This window comes from Cariama cristata, unplaced genomic scaffold (assembly GCF_000690535.1).
Source record: "Cariama cristata isolate BGI_N322 unplaced genomic scaffold, ASM69053v1 scaffold3431, whole genome shotgun sequence".
In the NCBI taxonomy this organism is placed as follows: domain Eukaryota; kingdom Metazoa; phylum Chordata; class Aves; order Cariamiformes; family Cariamidae; genus Cariama; species Cariama cristata.
In genome coordinates, this window is record NW_009599643.1 from 1 (window position 1) to 20177 (window position 20177).

Genomic DNA, 20177 nt, shown 5'->3' on the forward strand with positions numbered 1-20177 from the left:
AATTGGATTTATGTTTTTTAAAAAAAAACATTCTGGAATAATCCGAGTTGGCTTTAAATAGAGGTAAAATGTGTTCTTTAGAAAGTGCATGCCAGCCTGCCTGCTAGGGCTGTGCCGGCTGCCCTGAGAGGCAGAAATGCTATTTCCAAGTGGGTTTGAACAAGGTTTGCACCTGTTTTGAGGAAGTGAAGGTTATATTCTTTTTCTTTCTGTCTTCTGACCCTTGGGGTGAGCTCAGGGCATGCTGACAGCCTTTGGTAGCCAACCAGGAAAACAAGGCTGTTGTAGAGAGTGGTTTTGTAAAGTCTTCCTGTAACTTGAGGAGCTGAGGTTCAAGTCGGCTCCAGTGCCTGGAGAAGGATCGAATGTGGTTTCATATGGATCTGTGTCTTTTGGCTGGCTCTGGTGTCAGAGCGGGCCAGTGTTGGGCAGTGAGCTTTCTTGTGACGGGAACATTGGGAAGAGTTTTCCCCACAGGTATTCCCTGGTGCTGGGTAAGTGGAGAGCTTGGGCGGCAGCCCTGCCTTCAGCTTGGGTGCCTCTGCAGCAGCCTGGTCTCATGGGGGTTGTAGGAACTTAGCTCTGCCTTTCCATCGAGTAATGCATCTGTGAGAGCGCCTGTGGGTCTAGTTCTGTTCCTTGTATGTTGTCTATTGGCAACCAGCCTACGTGTGCGACCCGGCTCCACGGCTGGATAGAGGCGGCAGCAGAGGCTTGTTTTAGCTTGGAAGGGGGCAGCAGCCCTTCAGGTTAAAGGGCTGACAGGCAGGATCCTGGGAGGAGGCCGTTTGGCTCTCCAGCGCTGTGCTTGGTGGTGGTGTGCCGGGATCAGAAAAGGTTGCTGTGGTTATTCTCTTTTGTTAAGCTGATGACCAATATCCTCAGAATAATGGCTGGATTTTCCCCAAGGAGGACTGTGGGCTCTCAAGCAGTAAGATGGTCAGTGATGCCTTTTAATTGAGAAACCATCTCGCTGCTTGATAATTCAGACTTGGGGCAGGTCCTGTGAGCATGCCCCGAGCTGCCGTCTTGCACAGTTTGCATGTTGTGTGCATCTGTAATACCAGTTACTGGCAGCGCAACTGAACAGAAGTCTCTCAGCTCCTTCATCAGAGGCCACGTTTTGTTGTTTGTCTCTATCCTCAAAGGCAGAGGTGCATTGTTTGGTTTCAGTCGTTCAGCTAGAATGATAAATATGTGTTAGTCTAGTGTATTTAGAAAGGTGTACCTGTTGTTACATTTGCAAATAGAATGTGCACAGTAATGAATTTACAGATGGCAATGCAGTCTCCACACCTTAACTCCCTGTATAGATATAACCTTTCTGGTTACACCCTGAGACAGCCCCACGTATCTGCTTCCCTTTGGTAAAGCTTATGTAAACAACTAGAGGTCCTATCTTGCCGTTGAAGGTCAGTAAAAATGGGAGCTGATTTCAGGGAAGCTGATCTCAGAACTCTCCCTGATGCATGCACTTCACAAATGCCAGTTTTCAAAGCACTCACGATGGTCCCAGGGGAGTGCTGCTTACGGTAGTGCTGCATATTGACAATTTGGAGACTCCTGTATTGATTTGTTATAATTTTATAAGGTGAGTGTGCATTCTTACAATTAATAATTATTTTTTTTCCTTTTCTGAGGTCCTAGTACAAATCTTTGCCGGTGTTATTACATTAACTAGTGCTGTCAGACTTACCCTGTTCTCCTGTTGTAGAACCTGTGCTGAAGAAAGGGTGCTTTTGTCAGGGTACTCTTTTTCTTAAAATTCCCCTGTCTGTCATCCAGTCTCCGTGAAGGGGTTGTTACACTGGGTTACATGGCAAGAAATAAGGGTTACTGGGTTACAAAACAAGAATAAACCTTATTCAGGCTCACGAGCAAAGAACTTTCAACAGGTCATTTGAACTCCCCATAGATCAGTTCCTCCAGTTTGGAATGACGTGGTTGTGCTTGCCACCTTTTTTCTGTGTTTTGAGACCTGAAAGGAAAGTGCTTGTGCAAACGGCACTGTGTCTTAGCAAAAGGGTTGTTTCAATTGTTTGATATGCTGCAGATTTCCAGGGAAGTTTCAGGAAAGAGTCTATTTAGCAATGCTAACTTCACATTCCGCCTGGAAAGACAGCTTTTCTACTCAGCTGTTACTTTGTGAGATGTTAGGAGAAAAAGGCTTTTTAGAAAAGAAGCTAAATTCTGCTCCCTGACATACATGGCTGCAGCAGAGAAAGATGTCCTGAAGGATTGCGCTCTCAACAAAGTCAAGAAACGAGGAGAGAGCCAGAGGAGAAAACGATTAGTTTCCCCAAGGACACGTGTTGCTGTAGTATTTCATGCCTGGAAGTGTTGCAACACCTTGATCCTAGTGCCACCTCAGTGCTATCAGTACTACTTTCATGACAGTATATGACTTCGCTTGTGCAGCTTTGAGTGCAGAATTGATGCCTGCATAGTAAAGGGCCGGCTTCCCTCCTACCTGTGCTGCTTATCAGTAAAGTGAGAAAAATTAGTGCTTGTGGGCATGGTCTGAAACCCTGGAGAAAGATCAAAAGAATCCCATTGAACACAGGGGCTCTAAAAATGTACTTGGCCTGAATAGAAAAGGAGTTGGCAAGCCCTGTTTCCACTTAGCAAGACATTTGATACCAGTCACTGATCTAGAAGCTTGGGTGGAAATACTAGTTGAAGTGACTGCTGCTGCTGACACCTGCCTGGTGTTTGGGAATGAACTCTCAGCTATTCTGAATATTGACCTTGCCAACAATCTCAGTGTCCTTAATTGTTAAAATAGACACCGATCTGCAAAAGACGTTTTCAGTGCTGCACAGAATTTACTATCTACAGCTTGAAGAATAACTGCTTTTTTTCCACTCTGTGATACAGCTTTGTATTGACCTTGCAAAGATGGTGAACTATGCCTCTAGGCGTTTACCTCTGAAAGACAGGAAGGGCAGCAGGTTGGAATAGATGAGGGAAGGAGAGAAAATTACAAATAAATGATTCTTCTTGTTTGAGGCAACGTTCTACATGAGGGGGGGAAAAAATAGCAGCAGTCCATGTGGTATTTCTTTGTTTATTTATCTTGTAGTGAGCTATTACTGTGGGATTAGGTAATGGTAACGGGATGGAATCCTTTTTAGAAGATCCTGAGTAGACAGACTGTTCAACTTGGAAAGAGATGACCACAGGGGAAGTGATAGCAATGCATGAAACCATGAACTCTATAGGTTGCTGCAAGAAGAGTGAGGGTACATCCTGTGAAATTTTTAGGCATTAAATGTAAAGAAAACAAAAGGGAATACTTTTTCACACGGTGTAGATGAATCTTTTTAATCCACTGCCAAGGGTGCTGTGGGTGTCCTAGTAGTTAGGCAGTTCCACAGGTGGGCTGTCTGGATCCAGTTTCTGGCTCTGAATCCTTAAACCTGTGGTTCCTGGAGACAGGACTACCAGAATGATTTTACACATGCCTTGTTACTTACGCTCTCCCCTCTGGAAGGTGCTCAGATCAGAGTACTGCTCAGGGGGTGATCCATAATCTGATATTCTGTTATTCCCTGCCATTCAGTTGGATTTTGAATACTGTTTTGTGGGATTTGCTAGGAAAAAGGGTTTTTAGGGTTCCTCTCAGGAGGTCTGTAATCTCTGACTGTTGTGATCCTCTTCCAGTTTTGGACATTCTCTTTCAAGTACTTACTATCATTACAGATTGTCACTGTTACACGAGACCGCTCTGAACTGGCTGGCCATGCAGTAATTGTGATGCATGCTTTACTGTCTCTGAGTAATAAGCTCATTTCCGGATAGCAAGAGAAATGTTATGACAGATCACCTGCTGATTCTTTGCTTAAGTAATTTTTTTATATTTTCACTCACAAGTAAGGAAATTGTAGGCATTTCTCAGAGCCAGGAGTTACTAGGATGTAGAGTGCCTGGAGGGCTTTGGAGAAAGCCATGGCATCTGGGGTAGGCGAATGCAGGAAGACAGCTGGAGGGGTAATGAGCAGCTGGGGCTATGAGGACGCAAGAAAATGCTGCCAAGCATGTGGACCATGTTAAATGTTTGCTGCTTTTCAGTGTCTTTAATTACTTCAAAATCCCATGCTTTATAAATCATCCCATAGACCTTCTGCTTTCTGGAGGCATGAGTTATGTGCAAGAGCAGCAAAGGAACAAAATTATGAAAAAACTGAGGAAACTGATGGGTCAGGGAGGGCAGGTAGAGCTGCTCCTCCCAAAAGTACTTACAGGATTTATGTTTCGGCATATACTTCAGGTATTTATGTGAGCCAGTAGTAGCCTTTCCAGTAATGCCTAAATTAAAACCCTACTGCTCCTGTAAAAAGAATTCTGTCTGTATCACATATGCACAGCTACTAATTACCATTCCTGCCTATTAATTTCCCTACTGTCCTATTCCTACAGGCTGTCATCTGAATTTACTTGGCTGCTTTGGGTGTATACTTTCTTGAGTGGCCACCCCCAGGCTTTTGCATTTTTGCAGATGTTGCAGTTTAGAGAGGTGCAAGATCCAGTCATGTACAAATGGCATTTTCTTTGTGAGTAGGAGTATAGCATGCAGAGTCACTGGGGTAGGATGGGAAAATAAAATTTACATTTGTGTGTTTGAAGGCAAGCTTGACGTGCCTTGCTGGCCAGACGTGCCTTTCTGGCCTGGTATGTCCTGGATTTATGTTTCTCAATATCACAGGTGTAACCCTGGGTACTCTATGCACCAGTCTTTTTTTTTTTTTTTCCTAACTTGCTGAATTTGTGTAGGATGTCCATCTGCTATCCTCTGTTCAGGCCAGAGAAGAGAACAGAGGGCATTGAAATCCCTCTTTACCAGCCAGTAAATGCCTGTTGTTGCCATTGGAGTTTGAAGATAGTTTTGCTCAGACACTTGCAGTTCTCAATGGCTTGTTAACCAGTGCAAGAACTCCTGTATGGTCATCACCCGATGCTTAGTCCCCTGAGGTGAGCAATAGACACAAACTGCAAAGCAATGAGAAATGGAATAATTTTTATTTGAAGAAAATGCAGACATTTACCATGTGCCTTTGTCTTGCAACGCTGCATGCTGGAAGGAGAACACATGAAGTGTTGGGTGGACATCTGCCTGTCTGCTCTGAGCTCTGGAAAAGCCATGGGAATGGCTAAATGAAACTCTCACAACTCAACAGCCACCAGTCTCAGGGGATGGGGAAGGGACAGTACCTCAGGCACTTCCTTTTCTCCAAGTCTCATCACAAGACCTGGATGAATAGCAAAATTAATTTTTGGTCTACTTTTTCATTCTGGAGGCTAAATTTTGGGCACACATAAAGCATTTTGTGAGATCCTGTGCTCTGGCCCTTCCTTCTGTAAACAATGGTTGCTGCTTTTGTGTTTGGGTTATTAAATCCATGTCGATTTTCTTACCGTAATGAAAAAATGCCATTTTAGATGGGTAAAATTGAGAATTTCTCTATTGAAAATGCGTAAATGAAATGCTTCAGTGTTTCAAAAAAATTACTCCCGTGCTCTTTCAGAGTTACTCACAAATGTGATCCTAACTCACGTCTATCTTTGGTCCTTCGAGAGCTCTGGTTTTCCAGGAGCGTCTTTGTTGGGAGCTGGAGGAACTGGTGTGAGGCTGCTGCAGACCTTCAGTGTTCATGCTCCACCAGGCACGGGTGTCTCCGGGCTGAAGCACTATCCCTCAGTTGGCTGAGGAGACGGGAAACTTGTCACCTTCTGGTGTGCCCGCCCTGTCCCAGCTTTTTAACTTTGCTCCTTGAAAGGTCAGAGGCAAGGGAAGGGCACTGCAGTGCCTTCACACAGCAGGGCTTTGCAAACACCTGATAAGACAAACTGGAAATGAGAATAAAAGAGGCTGCACCTTTTGCCAGAGTCCCTTGGGCTAGATTTTAGCTTAGTTTTTCCACCAGGTATTCAAGGAACAGACTGGGAAAATGGGTTCTTGTGACTATGAAGTACACTGGGGCTATAGTAAATTAGGGGTAGCTCTCGACAGCTTGTTCAGCCTCTCTCCTGGTCTCTTCCTCCTTATAGTAACCTAATGAAGATTTCCACTGCCTCCCAAAAATGTATAAACAAATAAAAACACCTCTGAGAACCCAGCCCAGGGGGCCAAAGGGATGTGATTACCTAGTTAATAATTGTTCTGAATGTCTTCAAATTATGCTGCTTTCCGTAAGGTCAGCCAGCGAGCATCCCTGCAACTGTCTGTCCGTGGAGCCGAGGCTGAAGCTGAGTGCCATCTCTCTGGTTCACACGGCTGGCCTGCTCTCAAATTGCAGAGTTTGAGGCAGGTTTTATGCAAACTCCCTGCCTGGATCTCTCCTTGCTTATTGCCTGGAAACTGGAGTGATTCCACTCACAAGAGTGAAAAAGCACTGATTTAAGAAAACTGAGAATAAATATCCTCTGTAAAAACTGGATGTCATTGCCTGCATCTACATCTTAGGAGCTATCTTGGAAAGCTGTGCTGTCTCTTCTCTATGGAGAGATGCTGGAAACCTGGGTTCGCTGTTGGTGGGATGCCCCGCAGCCTGCCTGTACCGTAGGGAGGACGTTGTTGAAGGAATGCTACTGGTTTAGGAGAAATGAGCCAAGGTTGGGAGGACTAGACCCGCTAAAGGCAGCGATAAGTAGGAGCAGAGCCGGAGGGAGCTTGTGGGACACTTACAGCTTCCTTCAGCTTTGTTTTCTGATCCTTAGGTAGGGATCAGAAGTGAGGAGCTTCAAGATGGTTTTGGTTCAGAACTTGTGCTGAGCTATATTGTTTTGATTATAGTTTTAACTTGAGACTATCAAGAAGGTTTTTGCCTGGATCAATACTATATGGTGTAAATATCCTTTAAATGCTAGTATGCTGGTCAATTTAAAATCTTCAGTAATAAGAAAAGGGTGACTTCTCCATCATGAAAATGATAAAATCAATGTGTAACTATAGTCACATGTGCCTGTAATGGTCTGGCACAGCTTTTATTGCATGGACTTTGGATGTATTGTTTAGGGGAAATTGTTCAGAAATGTTCCTAATGGAGATCAAGTGAGAAAGAATTCTGTGCCAGTTAGACAGCAATATGCTACTTTGGTATTTTTGTGTTGCTGTTTTTTCAGTTATTTTCTTTATTCTTATTTGCTTACATCATGCAGACTAAATAACGTGTTTTAAATTTTAAAACTGAGATTCTACAGTATTTAACAAATGTATCTGTCAGCTTCTGCACTGCTGTGAATATAAGTTTTAGTAACAGAGTAAACAAGTAAGGAAATTATTTTTAATAAAGTAACCTAGTTTGGATTTTACATAATTGCTTTAGAAGTCCCTAAAACTGCAGAGTGTATGTATTAAAGGTAAGTAGCCAGAAGGGGACATCGTGTAGCAGCAGAATACCAAAATACCTATACTTCAGTGTGTCGTTATTCTGTCTCTTCCTGATGTGACTAGATTGCTAATACATTAGGTCAATAGTTGTCCGTTCAGTATGTCTTTCTCATTTCACACTAAAAGCCTGGCATTCCAAACCATCTGTGTGTTCACAGTATAGCTATTCATTTTTTTTTGGAAAAATTTCAGTATTTACTTCACTCCATCAAAAAAAGAATGACTAAACAAAGCAAAAACTAAAAGGAATTTTTTTATTCGTCAAATATTTTGGAGGAAAAAAACAGCTAATGGCTGGAATAATTTTGATGTTCATACTTTTGAAAAGAAACAATTTAATGAAAGTAGTTTTTATTAATTTTCAGATGTGATGTAAAAATAAATACTAATAAAAAAATTCTGGACAGCTGTCTATGTTGGGAAATAGATTGTTTCATATTGGAGTAAAGAATGAAAAATAGTAAAAGATAAGCAGAATATGAACTCAGCTAGACTAAAACAGTGCCAGAAGATCAAGCAGACTTAAAGGGAGTCAGAATAAGTTAAAAGAGAACTTTATTATAAAAAGTTGCTTCCTCTCCACCAGGTACAACCAATCAATCTGGTTTTCCCCAGGCTTTGTCAGCAGCCAAAGGTGTGGCTTTTTTCATCCCACTTCCCTTTTTGTGTGGTCCATGAGTTTTTTTCTTTATTGGCATGTCGTATATTGCCAGTTGCCCTACTGGCAGCAGCGGGCTTAAACAGAAAGTTTTTAAGGAAAACTTAGAGTTTCCAAGTCCTGCCAAACTGTCTGTTTTGGGATAGTAATTCCTAATTTGCAAAGTTTAGTTAACTTGTGAATTTTGGGAATCTTTCTGTTTTGTAAAAGTGACTTTGATTTGGAAGGGCTCTTAACTGAAGTCAGAAAGGTTACTGCTGAAGCAGAGTCTGAACCCTATGCTGCTGGAATGAGAGAGCTGCCTAGCTGAGCAAATCCTTGCCCAAACCAAGAACCCCGGAAAGAGAAGGATGCTTGCTTTTTGCAGTCTTCCAGCCACCATCTCCTCTCCTGCCTTCCCTCCCCTTGGGCTCCTTGGAGTCCTGCCGTTTGCCTGTCTTCCTCTCCCACCAAGGGTCCTGGAGGAGCCAGATGAATCGGAACAGGTTTGAAGCCAGTCGGCAGATGTTATGCAGGTTGAACTACAGGAGGAAGAGAAGCATTTCCAGCGCATGTTCTTCTCACAGTGGGGTGACTGAGAGCCTCACTGCATTGACCCCTGGAGTTCACCTCGCAGGAGGAAATGTGGCATCTGATACATGTTTATGTCACTGGAGGGTAGACTGGAGAAATGAACCTGGGAGTAGGAAAGCTGCTTTGTCTTCCTGTGTAGTCGTCTTTATTTGATATCCCTAAGGTGGTTTGTTCTGTGTATAATAGAGTGTAGTCCACAGCCCTTTTGACAGTTGCACTAACTGTTACAATACAGGTAGGTTAAGTTTTAAAACCTCTGTAAAAGCAATGAATAATCTGAGTTTGAAACCAGTGAGCCAACTGTAAAGTGTTTGATCAGTCTGGAGAGCGAACTGGCCAAATACTGGGGAAGGCTGCACCAAAGGGGACCTCCAGTCTTGTCAGGAAACAGTCCAGGAGACGAGCTTGGGTGAGCTGCTTATCAGGTCGTGTCAACCCATCAGCAAAAGGAGGAAAAGGTCTCCCAAGGAAGGTGGAAAAAAATCACTTACAGCTGGAATTGATTCAGAGATGTATGAGAAGGGGATGGAGTTCAAGTTTAGAAATCTGGTTTAAACACTTGATTTAAAAAACAACTATTTTCCAACCAGAAAGTAATGGCCTACAAATATAAAATGCCATCATTTAGGCTACTTACTGGCATTTATGGAGATCATTTTGCACAGTGCCTTCGTTGGTTGGGTCTGATTCAGTAAAACAAGCTAATAAAATTACACTCAGCTCCCAGACTGTCTCCTGCAGACTCCTCATGTGAAGGCAGACGATGCTCTCATAAGGACTGCACTCCTGGTCCCAGCCCACTCAGACTTGGACCTAAAAATTCCCTCGGGCATCACCCCTGGGTCGGGTGGTTGTTCCTCACAACCAGCACGCCCTAGAACGGTAGGAAAGGAACCCAAGCACCCTGCTTCAAAGGTATTTTGCTTGAAGCAAGTCACTTGCCTTTGTTTTCGTCTGGAATTAGAACTTTTAAAGATGAGTAAAACACTGCAGGGTAATCTACCTCTATTTGTAGTTTGACTGCTGAAAACCAACGAAAAATTCCTTAATCAACATCCATCTTGTCATTAGCACTATAGGAAAGCAAATATGCTTTCGCAGTCAAGGAGAAAGGAACAGATGAGCTATTAGATGTGTGTTTGTGCAGTACTTCAACATTTCCAGGTTTATTGATGCATCAGAATCTTTCCAGTGAGCTGTAATGAAGAGAGCTTTGAGAGTGAGGAATGTGTTGTATCATGTCAGTGTGGCTGGGCTGAGCAAAGCTGAACTGAATGAAACGTCTGTAGCAATTGGATGCTTATGCTTACAGGGATTAAGCCATTTAACCTCTTGAGAATGTAATATTATTTACCTCCTAGAGAGCTCCCCAGATTGAATGAACTTTAGAAATTAGAGAAAGGAAGAAGAGTCAAAAGAGAAAAAAAACCACAATATTTTCTCTTCTAAGTATCTGCAACTTTCTAATATGTTGTTTTGTTACAGGAGCTCTCATCTGGCCAGCAGGATGTACCTAGGCTTAAGGGTACGCTATTTTGCTGCGGACTGTAAAATTAGAAATGGACTACAGTAGAGGCTCTTATCTATTTTCTACCTGTATATATTTCTGTAATAGTAAAACTGCGTTATGAGGTATGCAGTTGTATTCTGCATGGGAAACAGTGTGGGATGGGAGACCCAAAAGATAGGATTTTTGAAGCTTGTGTATCAATCTTGATGCATTTATGAGCATTAATGGATATTTTCTGATTGCAAAGAATGTTGTCTCTGCTTGTGAAAGTGGTGGTGAAACATCAACTGTGCCTTTATAAGAAAATACCAAATTTTTGATAGAAACTCTTTTGAAAGAGTTTTCAAAGCAATTTTAAATGGGGAGAGCAGCTCACTTTCCTATGGGTGAAGTGTAACATCCTGAACTAAACTAATGAGCAGAAAGTGATGGTCATATTCACCATAATTCCCTGGCTTGTTGGTGTTTAACCTTTTAGAGGCATAAGGTTGCTCTCCGGGAGATATATGTATTACTTGCAGGCACTCAGATTTAAGGTCTGTTGGGTCCAACAGCTGAACCTAAACCAGAATACCCTTTGATTATCTTTCCCTAAAAGCGCTGCAGGCAAATGTGTTTTTTCCTGGGGATGTCTCAAACAGCATGATCTTGTTATGCTGAACATGCTGTCAGCTTTTGATAGGGATTCATTGACTAATTCCCTGGATTTTCAATCAAATCTGATCATCATCTCCTATCTGATTCCCCCTATTTTTAGAAATTTGTTTATCAAATAGCTGCTACCTGTGCCTGATTGCTTTTAAATGGACACCCGCTGACCTGCTGCTCTTATCTGCAGAACCTACACTCTGCTTTTCAAAATGCACAAAGGCTTTGGAGTTAATGTGCTGTGCAGCAAGCAAAAGAGTCTTTCATTCACCCAGCTCCTCTCAGTGGACAGCTGTATGGACAGTGACTACTGTCCGTCATCTACTGGGAAGGGTCACCCTGGCAGCTGGAATATTACCATGTCAAAACCCAGTTGGTAATACGAACAGAGAAAGGCAAGAACACGGTGCTTTGATCTTCACTGTAATCAGGCCGTGTGTACTGCCAGCAGCATAATTGTTTTTATTTAGCAAGCTCATCTGGAGAGTATTACAGGACTCAACACAAGGCAGCTACAAAATCCTTGTAATTTTATCAAGCACATTAGACTAATGATGGCAAGAGCCATATTTCCAGCAGTAGATTCTGCCGCAGGCACATATGAATAAAACAGTCCACCTCTCCCTAAAATGATCCCACATTTGAAGTCTTTCTCAATACAGTCAGAACTCGTATCTCCAGATTACTCAACAACTGTGACTTAATAGCTAGAGAATGGTTCTGAATTATGAATGAATGCTTTGTTTAAAATCCAGTAGCTTTTTTTTTTTTTCTTTTACATGGAAGCTTCTCTGGTGTGCTTCTCTGCTTGGACTTTGGTGGAGTGTAGGATGATTTTGTCCTTACAGAAATCTGTATTCTAATCTTAATAGTAATTGTGAACATTAACTTTAATCCTCACTAGGGAGATAGAGTGATGGGGAAGTATAGGTACAGCAATAAACTGGAATAGAAGACAAGAGGGAGAAGGGATTAGGGTGTATATTGAGAAGATATAGGGAAGGGTAAGGCTAGGCTAATGGGAACGGGGATGTGGCAAGGGACCTGCCAGCTTTCCTGTCGGGAGTTCGCAAGGATTGGGAGCAAGTGAGAAAAATGAGGCTCCTGTGCTTCTCCTTGGTCCTCCCAGCATCACGGGAAGCCTTGTCTCTGCACGGGCAAGTGGCAGTGTGCCTGTCATCGTGCATGTGGCTGTGACTACGATTAGGCATCTTTCTGCAAGTCCCTGGCCTCCAAGCGTTGGTACTGGTGAGAAAATTGATGGGATGCCTGTCAAGAACAGGGCAGTTCAGTGTCTTCAGCCATTGGAAGCATCTTTATCCCCACTAGGTTTTGGGGTTGTTTTCATTTAGCAAAGGATGTCCCGTTGAGATGGATGCCATCCTCAAATAGATTTCCTGCATTCTTAAAGCCATTTCCATGCAGTGGGTAGGCAACTTACTGTACTGCTTATAGACTTAGTATGGTCAGTTACTTTAATCTACTAATAAAAGTATTTGTATAAATGTGAATTGATACTTTTCTTTCAAAGGCCCACTGGCATTTAGAAAGCTAGCGCTTCTGTATGTCAGTAATAGTGCTAATGCTAAGCATGAAAAAATCATGGGTCAAACCATGTAAAATTATGATTAGCTTAAAAACGGAGATTTTAGAACAGTGTACATATCGTGCTTTATTTAATGTAATATCCTCAGTCACTAAGGTCTGTCCTTTGTCGTCACAGTCATCTGTGTTTCATAATCTGGTGATTTCTTTAGTAAAACTCGTCAAGCTCCCTTTCCAAAGTAGTTGGTTTCTTCTGCTCCTTATAGTCTCCTCTAGGAACACACTGCCTTGTTTGTGACCTGAAATAGTGCAATACCAGGATTGTTAGTGATTATGGTTACTATCTAGGTATTCATATTTCCAGTCTTGTGCCACACTGCATCCTTGATCTCCCTAGCCCTGTTGTATGTAAGTCTTTATTCCCTTCACTAAGGTATCTAATCTTGCTGGAGGAGGGGATGGAGCCCTCTTCTCACCACTGCAAAGTGGTGATGCTCCTCCTGTTCCCCAGCGAAGTGGCAGAATAGGAAGCAAAGCTGCTGTTTGCATAAGGTAAGGGAGAACAGGTAGGAGAGGATGCAAAGGGGATGCCTGTGGGAGAGGTCCCGCAGGGAGGGGAGAGCTGCCGGGGAGAGAAACAGGAGAGGGGAGGGATCTCTGCTCCCACGCTCAGCCTCCCCCAGACCTCGCTGACGCCCCATCCAAACGTCACACCAGGGCTGGAGATGCCTTTGCCAACATCTCACAGATTTCTGGCGTCAGGCAGAGGAATGCTCTTCTCTGGCCGTGGCCCCACATTAACCATGTTGCTTTGTTTGCTCTAGATACACTTTATACTGCTGTTCAGTCGGCAGGGGAAATTAAGGCTTCAGAAATGGTATACGACGTTACCTGATAAAGAGAAGAAAAAGATAATTCGAGAAATTGTTCAGATTATTTTGTCTCGCAATCAAAAAACAAGTAGTTTTGTGGACTGGAAAGACCTCAAGCTTGTTTACAAAAGGTGTGAGTAATTTTATGAGAACATACAATTCCTGTTCATATAAATAACACGTACTAGAAGAAGAAAAATAGAGACTCGCTTTAAGAAAAACAGCAAACAAAATCCTATGTGCTAGACTAAGCTAGTAGGAGCCTGCAATTGGTAATCTAACTGTGCGTAACAGCACAGTGTCCCTGGATAAATTGGCAGGGTAAATTGTGGGATGAAAAATACTTGTACAATCTGTCAAATGAGAAAAATAGGAGTAACCTAATAAGTATTAGTGGTTGAAATTCTGTTAGAAGGCTTTAGGCTTCACTGCTCCTTCTCATTCCCCAAGGTAGCCTGCTGAGACATGTGCTGGGCTTTATCAGGCTCTTCGGGAGGTTGCAGGAACTGTTCTGAGGCACTTTCAACATTTTGTCAAGTTTTGTCTGAAATATTTGTTGCTCTGGAAAGTGTTAATTCCCATTTCCTTTTCCAAACAAATCACTGGTCCCCAGTTACGTGATGCTTAGCATTAACTGCCCGTTAATTCCTGTAAAGTTGTAGCAAACAAAAGTAGTCTTAAGGTACAGCACACTGTACAAATTCAGCAGCATCTTCCATTTAGTAAAAATTGAGTTCCATGCTGTGAAGTGATGGATGTAAACATCTGACCAGATGCTGTGACAAGCTGGACCTCCAACCACATCACCAGAAAGCTGAGGTAGATCATTACTCCCATCTTGGGTTGATTTAAATGTAAAGTTTTACTGCAAGTTAATTATGAAGATTGGGCTAAGCAGTTTCATGCTTTGTGGCCCTACGTAAAACACTGTCAGTCATTTGATGACCAGAAGGCTTGCTGAGATGTAACTCCTTCCACCTTTATTAAAAAATAAAAATAAAGGCAAAAATAAAGAGCAGTAACTCATTCTACAGTTTTTTTAACCCTGCTTACTGTAGTGCTATTGCAGCAGGTGAGGGAGACCTTAAAAGTACTACTGATTTACTGTTTTATTAAGACCAGTGTTGGAGGTATCCCACTTTCCCAAGGGTGGAGTTTGTTTTTCTAACTAAATTAATAATTTGTTGAAATTATGTGATCTTTTAAAGTATTCTCTGGGACACTATAAGAATGGTAGAAAATGATTATTTTATACAGACATTATTATTTTAGATAGACAATAAGTGTCATTTGTATAACTTCTAAGAGCGGAGCAGAGCACTGAGGATCCAGCTGTTCACTCTGACGTTTTTGCCTTTGTTTCCCTAGGTATGCTAGTTTGTATTTCTGTTGTGCAATAGAAGACCAGGATAATGAGCTCCTGACGCTAGAGGTCGTTCATCGATACGTAGAGCTTCTGGACAGATACTTTGGAAACGTAGGTTTCACTTCCTGGCTGTCTGATAAATGAACAGTTATCTGGAGCTGTTTGGCTTTGTGTTTCCATCTGCACTACTTGCCCTGTAGACTCTCTCAACCCAGACTGAAATTCACTATTAGAATATTTTATAAAATAGTGCTGAAACTATCATAAGATTGTTTTTCCATCCTTTCTCCCCACCCCCCCAAAATTAATCTCGATGCTTTGTATGCCTGTCTGGGAATATAATTTGAGGGGAAAGCTTGAGGAAGATTACTTAAAAAACCCTTGGTGGCAGTACTTTAATTCTCTCTCCTGACATCTTCAGATACACTGTCTTTGTTTGTTTAATAATATTGTGTAATGATTAAGGACATTCAAAGAGGATAAAGTGCGTATTTTTTTTTTTTTGAGTAAAGACCTGAAGAAGGTCCAAATAAGTCTTTCAGTAAGTCTTTAAAGACTACAAGAGACCCATCTTTTCTATGAATATATTTAAATTTGTTCCCAATACCTTAATTCATCTCTTATTTACATCACTGTGCTATGACTCATGTTTGTACCACCTGAAAACAAAAAAGCAGTTGGTGACTGTAAGGTCACTAGGGCAGGGAATTTGTCTTGCTCTGTGAAACTGTGCATGAACATAGATAACCCATATTACAAGTGCTATATAAGACCTATTAATAGGTTAGTAGGCTAGGAAGTCAGCTTTGTTCTCTGAGAACCAGTATGCATGTAGTGTATTAAATAAAATAAGTGGAGTACCTTTGCTGTAAGTCTAGGCTATATATGTGAAGAGAATATATGCAGAAACTGCAATATTACAGCATATGCAGTATCTTTCTTCACTCTGCTACCTGCCACAAGAGTGTGTATGTTGAATACATTTGATCATCTTAACAACTTTTGGCCCAGTAGTGTTTATAATGCTGTAAAAGTGATTTAAATGTGGGGTGTCCTTTTGTTCTGGCAGGTGTGCGAGCTGGATATTATCTTTAATTTTGAAAAAGCTTATTTTATTCTTGATGAGTTTATAATTGGTGGTGAAGTACAAGAAACTTCAAAGAGGTCTGCAGTGAAAGCCATAGAAGACTCTGACATGTTGCAGGAGGTAAGGCAGAGGAAGACAAAAGGCAAACACCTCATCTTCCTTGTTTGACAGGAGCTTAAAACACAGCTAAGCAGTTCTGGTACTTAATTACCCAAATGTGTCTTATGTTCCGTTTTGGTAGGTACAACAATGCAGTTCACGTATCAGTTACATAAGCTTTCAGTCCAACCCTCTTGCATCTTGTGGAATCATCTGGAGGCTCTTTATATACTGCTGTTGCTCTCTTGCAGTTTAACTGCTAGAGTTTCTCGAATATAAGAAATAGTTTAAGACATATCTAAGATATTTATATAATATAGGAACATAATCTAAGATTGTCTTTTATGTATACGTATGTATATATAAATACAGAAAAATCTCTTCAGTTTCACTAATATCTCAGAAACAGATGACCTACTATTGACATTTAAAATTGGAAAGAGTATGTGTTGGCAAACTCCACTTTCATTCATAAGCACCTGTGTAGTTTTTCTGCAGGGCACAGATACATAACCTTTATTCAGAACCCTGCAGGAATTCTCTTGTTTTAACTTGTAATGCACCTTGTACCGTTAAGCCAGGAATAGCAAAAGCAATTGAATGTGATGGATTTACGTCATTTTTTTCATAGGTAGTGAAGGATCCATTATAATAATGAAGGAAACAGCATGCTGGTAGAACTAGCTAGGGACACACTATGCAAGTCAAACAGTTTTTCACAGTGGTCTGGCATTTGCCCATGAAACTAAGCCAGCTATGTACAAAGGCCAGCCAGACATGATGAGTTTAGCCACAACCGTGATATGTCATGGTTTGATCAGATTCTACAACGCTGTTAAACGTTTTTAAAGCAGAATTATTTCTACATTTTAATTAATCTGATCTAATTCCATGCAAAACTACAACTGTCTTCAAAGAGGACAAGAGAGTATGTTTGAACATTACTGTACCACTCCATAATGCATCAATTGTTTCTTTCTTTTATTTTTTTCCAGACAGTGGAAGAGTACATGAACAAGCCTGCATTTTAATGTTAAAGCTACCTGGAGAGAGATCTGCTGCGTGCATCTGTAAAATGCACTTCCTGAAACTGCTTCCCAATGTGCCAGATCCTCAGAGAAATACCAAAAAACAATAACTTAAAGGGGTTTGTTTGTATAATGGTGAAGATGAAGGTCAGCTGATGTAGCATATGGTTTAACAATTATGCATTACTCTGCATATGAGTTTCTCAGGGTTGTTATTACCCTTGATCGAGTTTCTCTTCTCCTTGCTGGACTAAATACTTGTTTTGTACTATGTCTTTTAACTACAGGTTTTGTCATCATAAAATGTTACTCTGACAGTACTTTAAGAGGTATTTTTACTAGTTTTGGTCCATTGCTGACCGTATGACTCTACTTTTGTACAAATGTCCATTATTTTAAATGTAATGATTATTCTGCTCTAATAATAATTTTTTTCTAAAAGCCAAATTGTTGTGGGCCCTGATTTCACAAGCTTGTTTTGAAAAGATTAACCCATCTAGCGTAAGAAGAAATATGCTTCTCTTTGGAACAGCCCCTTTCTTTCACTATCTTCCTTCTATTTTCTGCTAATAAGACTATTCCAACTGCTCCTAGAGCACACTCCACACCTCCATTTAATCTGGAAGACTGTTCTGTCTCAAGGTAGGTTTCTCCCAGGTTTAATGAATCCTTTTGGCTGCTGCATGCGGATGGCCTGTTTCTGTCTTTCTCTTCATTTTCCTACACCCTTCCTAGATCCCCTAGACTTGGACAAAGGCTGCGACCTTTGGAAGCGTGCAACTTGAGAGCAGGAGATATCCTGAAGAGAAGAAATTTGTCTTTGGGATTTTAGGGTGAAGATCATCTCGTATATCTTTTGGTATCCACAAATAACCACCTTTCCCAGTAGAGTTTTCCAGTCCCAAATTCACACACCTATTGGGATGATCGGCTTTCTAGCAGTTGAACGTGGCCCATTTTTGTGAAGGTTGGGCAATTTAATCAACCTTTTATAACTTTGTTAGCTGCAGAAAGGGAAAAGCTAAAATGGTAGAGAGGAGAAGAATCAGCTGGGCTGTGCATCTTACTGTGTGTTATAAAACACTGTAGCTCTGTGTGGGGACCCAGGTGTGTTAGCTTGCCTGTCTTTCTGCCAGTGCAGTTAGGACTCTATAAACTGATTGAACTGGCTTCCTTAGAGAGGTTATTTCCTCCTTTAACAGAATTCAAAGCTCAGAGAAATTCTGTTTATCTTAGCCCATAACTCATAGCTAGATGTTTTGTCTCTGTCAAATCATGAAATTATCCTATACAAAAATTAGGTAAGTTACCGGACAAATATGCCAGAATGATCTGAGCATTGATTTGCATTTCCCCTCAGCATATATTTTTCCTTGATTTCTGGGATGTACAGTCAGTATTTCCCTTCATGGATTTTTCTAATCTTTAAATGTCCTGCATGCTCCTTCCTTTCCAGTCTGTTTGTATCTTCCTGGGGAGGCGTTTTGAGGGGTTTTTTTGGAGGGTAGGAGCACTTTGACACAACATGACAACTTTGCTAATTGTCAACCCACTTTTCTGCCTGTGTTATTCTAGTCTGTTAGTAAAACTGTGACAAGCTGGTTCATAGTGTCATGCTGCTCTTTTCATAATTACTTTCTCCATCTGTTTTCTCTGTATTGATGTCAAAGGCGTACTTTCAGCATCGAAAAAACAGTGTTATTGCTGAAGGGCTTTTAATAGCTCTGAAGACATTCAATTTAATAGTAAATTAATGAAATTGTATGAGTTGTATATTATTTTCTCATGGTTTGAAATGAAGGTGTTTTTTTTTTAAAGTAGTGTTTAATTGATTAAGAAGCCACTTCAGAATGTGCAAAGAGGCTCTTTCCGCTCTTTACTTTTATAAGTGACTTCTATTCAGTGAAATCATCAGTAGTTTCATTCGCTTTTACACTTTTCTGGAGCCATGCTGTGATTCTCTGACTCTTGTAACTTCCATGTTGCTTGAATTCTGGAGTATATAAAAACAGGAGTTCCAAAAAGAAGATTTCTTGGTATGAATAAGGGTATCATAAGTCTGTCTTTTCAGTCATTCTAAGTAGAGCTGTATGACTTCTTTCTCTCTCATTTCAAATGAAGAAGAATTCCTTATGGAAAAAAAAAAAAGCATTAGCTGGTGCTCGTTATGCCAGCCACATCAGTATAGCATCTGAAATAAGTAGCATTGCCAAATCGACATATCCAGTGTCAACTTGAGAAATGTGAAGGAATTAGTATGGTTTCCTTGCCCTAGTGCAGAAGGTCATTGGAATATGGTGTGTCTGTTGTGCCAACTGACTTTGTGCTACAAAGTTGGATAGAAAGTATGTGTGAAGCAGTTCTAAAGAACTGCTAAATTATATTTGTGCTCTAAGAAACATCTACAGATTCCTTTTGCCCGTAGATGGGCTACACAAAGTAGGCAGGTGAGCATTACTTCATGTGACTTTTACAAGTGCCAGTCTGTACGTATAGCATATTTAAGAACAGATTGGTTTGAAACATCAAACCTGTATTTATACTTTTTACAGCCTTCAGTGAGAAAGGGGTCACTCACCGAAGTGGTGTTATAATGGCATTCAGCTCAACCCAACTCTTTCTCCAAAGGGAAAAAGCCCAAATGAAACCCAGTTATTGTCAGGCTATCTTTAGGTCACTGTGTCAAAATGCCCGTGCCTCCATCTTTGTGGAACGCCATTGCCATCAACAGGACTCTACACGGATGAGTGCACTGTGGAGTATAGCTCGTGGGGAGATTTATGTCTCTCTCTCATAGTTCTTGGATTTTTCTTAAAGCAGGAGATACATAGATCTTTGTACATATTCACAAATCTCTCTGAAGCATTGCCCATTTAATGTGTGTTTGCTGTTGATGTTTCTCTTTCCAACTTGCCTGACTATTCTAGCAAATGCTCAATGTAAAGTTTTCTGAGATTACTTTATGAAATTATTATCCAAAAAAGTATTAGAAAGCAGTTTCCTTAACAGTTCTCCCAATCTCACTAACATGTTTTGTGGTTTTCTAAACTCTTACCTTGCTGACAAGCTTCAAGCACATGTGTCCTAGTTTGCAAAATTACATTCACTAAAATAACCATTAATTATGTTCATGTAGCTAGCCTAGATTGCCTTCCTTGCTTTTGCCAGCTGCATCTATCAAAAAGCTTCTTGATTTTCCTGTTAGCATCTCTGCCTGGAGGATTCTTACCGTGATCTTACTGCTTACCAGTTGTGACAGGGCTGGTTCTCTGTCATGCAACTATTTGCAGCTCACGAGTTCTGACATCTTTGAGCATATCATGGCAATTAAAGAGAGAGACACAGACATTAGACTGGGATAAAAATAAGTGTAATAATGTCAAAAGGAATATTAAAAGTAT

General features: G+C 41.1%; 1 protein-coding gene across 1 annotated transcript; it reads left to right on the forward strand.

Annotated features, from left to right (window-relative positions):
- The first annotated feature begins 12911 nt into the window (after positions 1–12911).
- Positions 12912–17222, forward strand: AP1S3 (adaptor-related protein complex 1, sigma 3 subunit). Its single transcript, XM_009709746.1, has 5 exons — positions 12912–13047; positions 13147–13327; positions 14565–14673; positions 15632–15769; positions 16744–17222. The coding sequence occupies exons 1-5, from the start codon at positions 12912–12914 to the stop codon at positions 16777–16779; spliced, it is 600 nt and encodes a 199-aa protein (XP_009708048.1). The 3' UTR covers positions 16780–17222.
- Positions 17223–20177: the final 2955 nt, after the last annotated feature.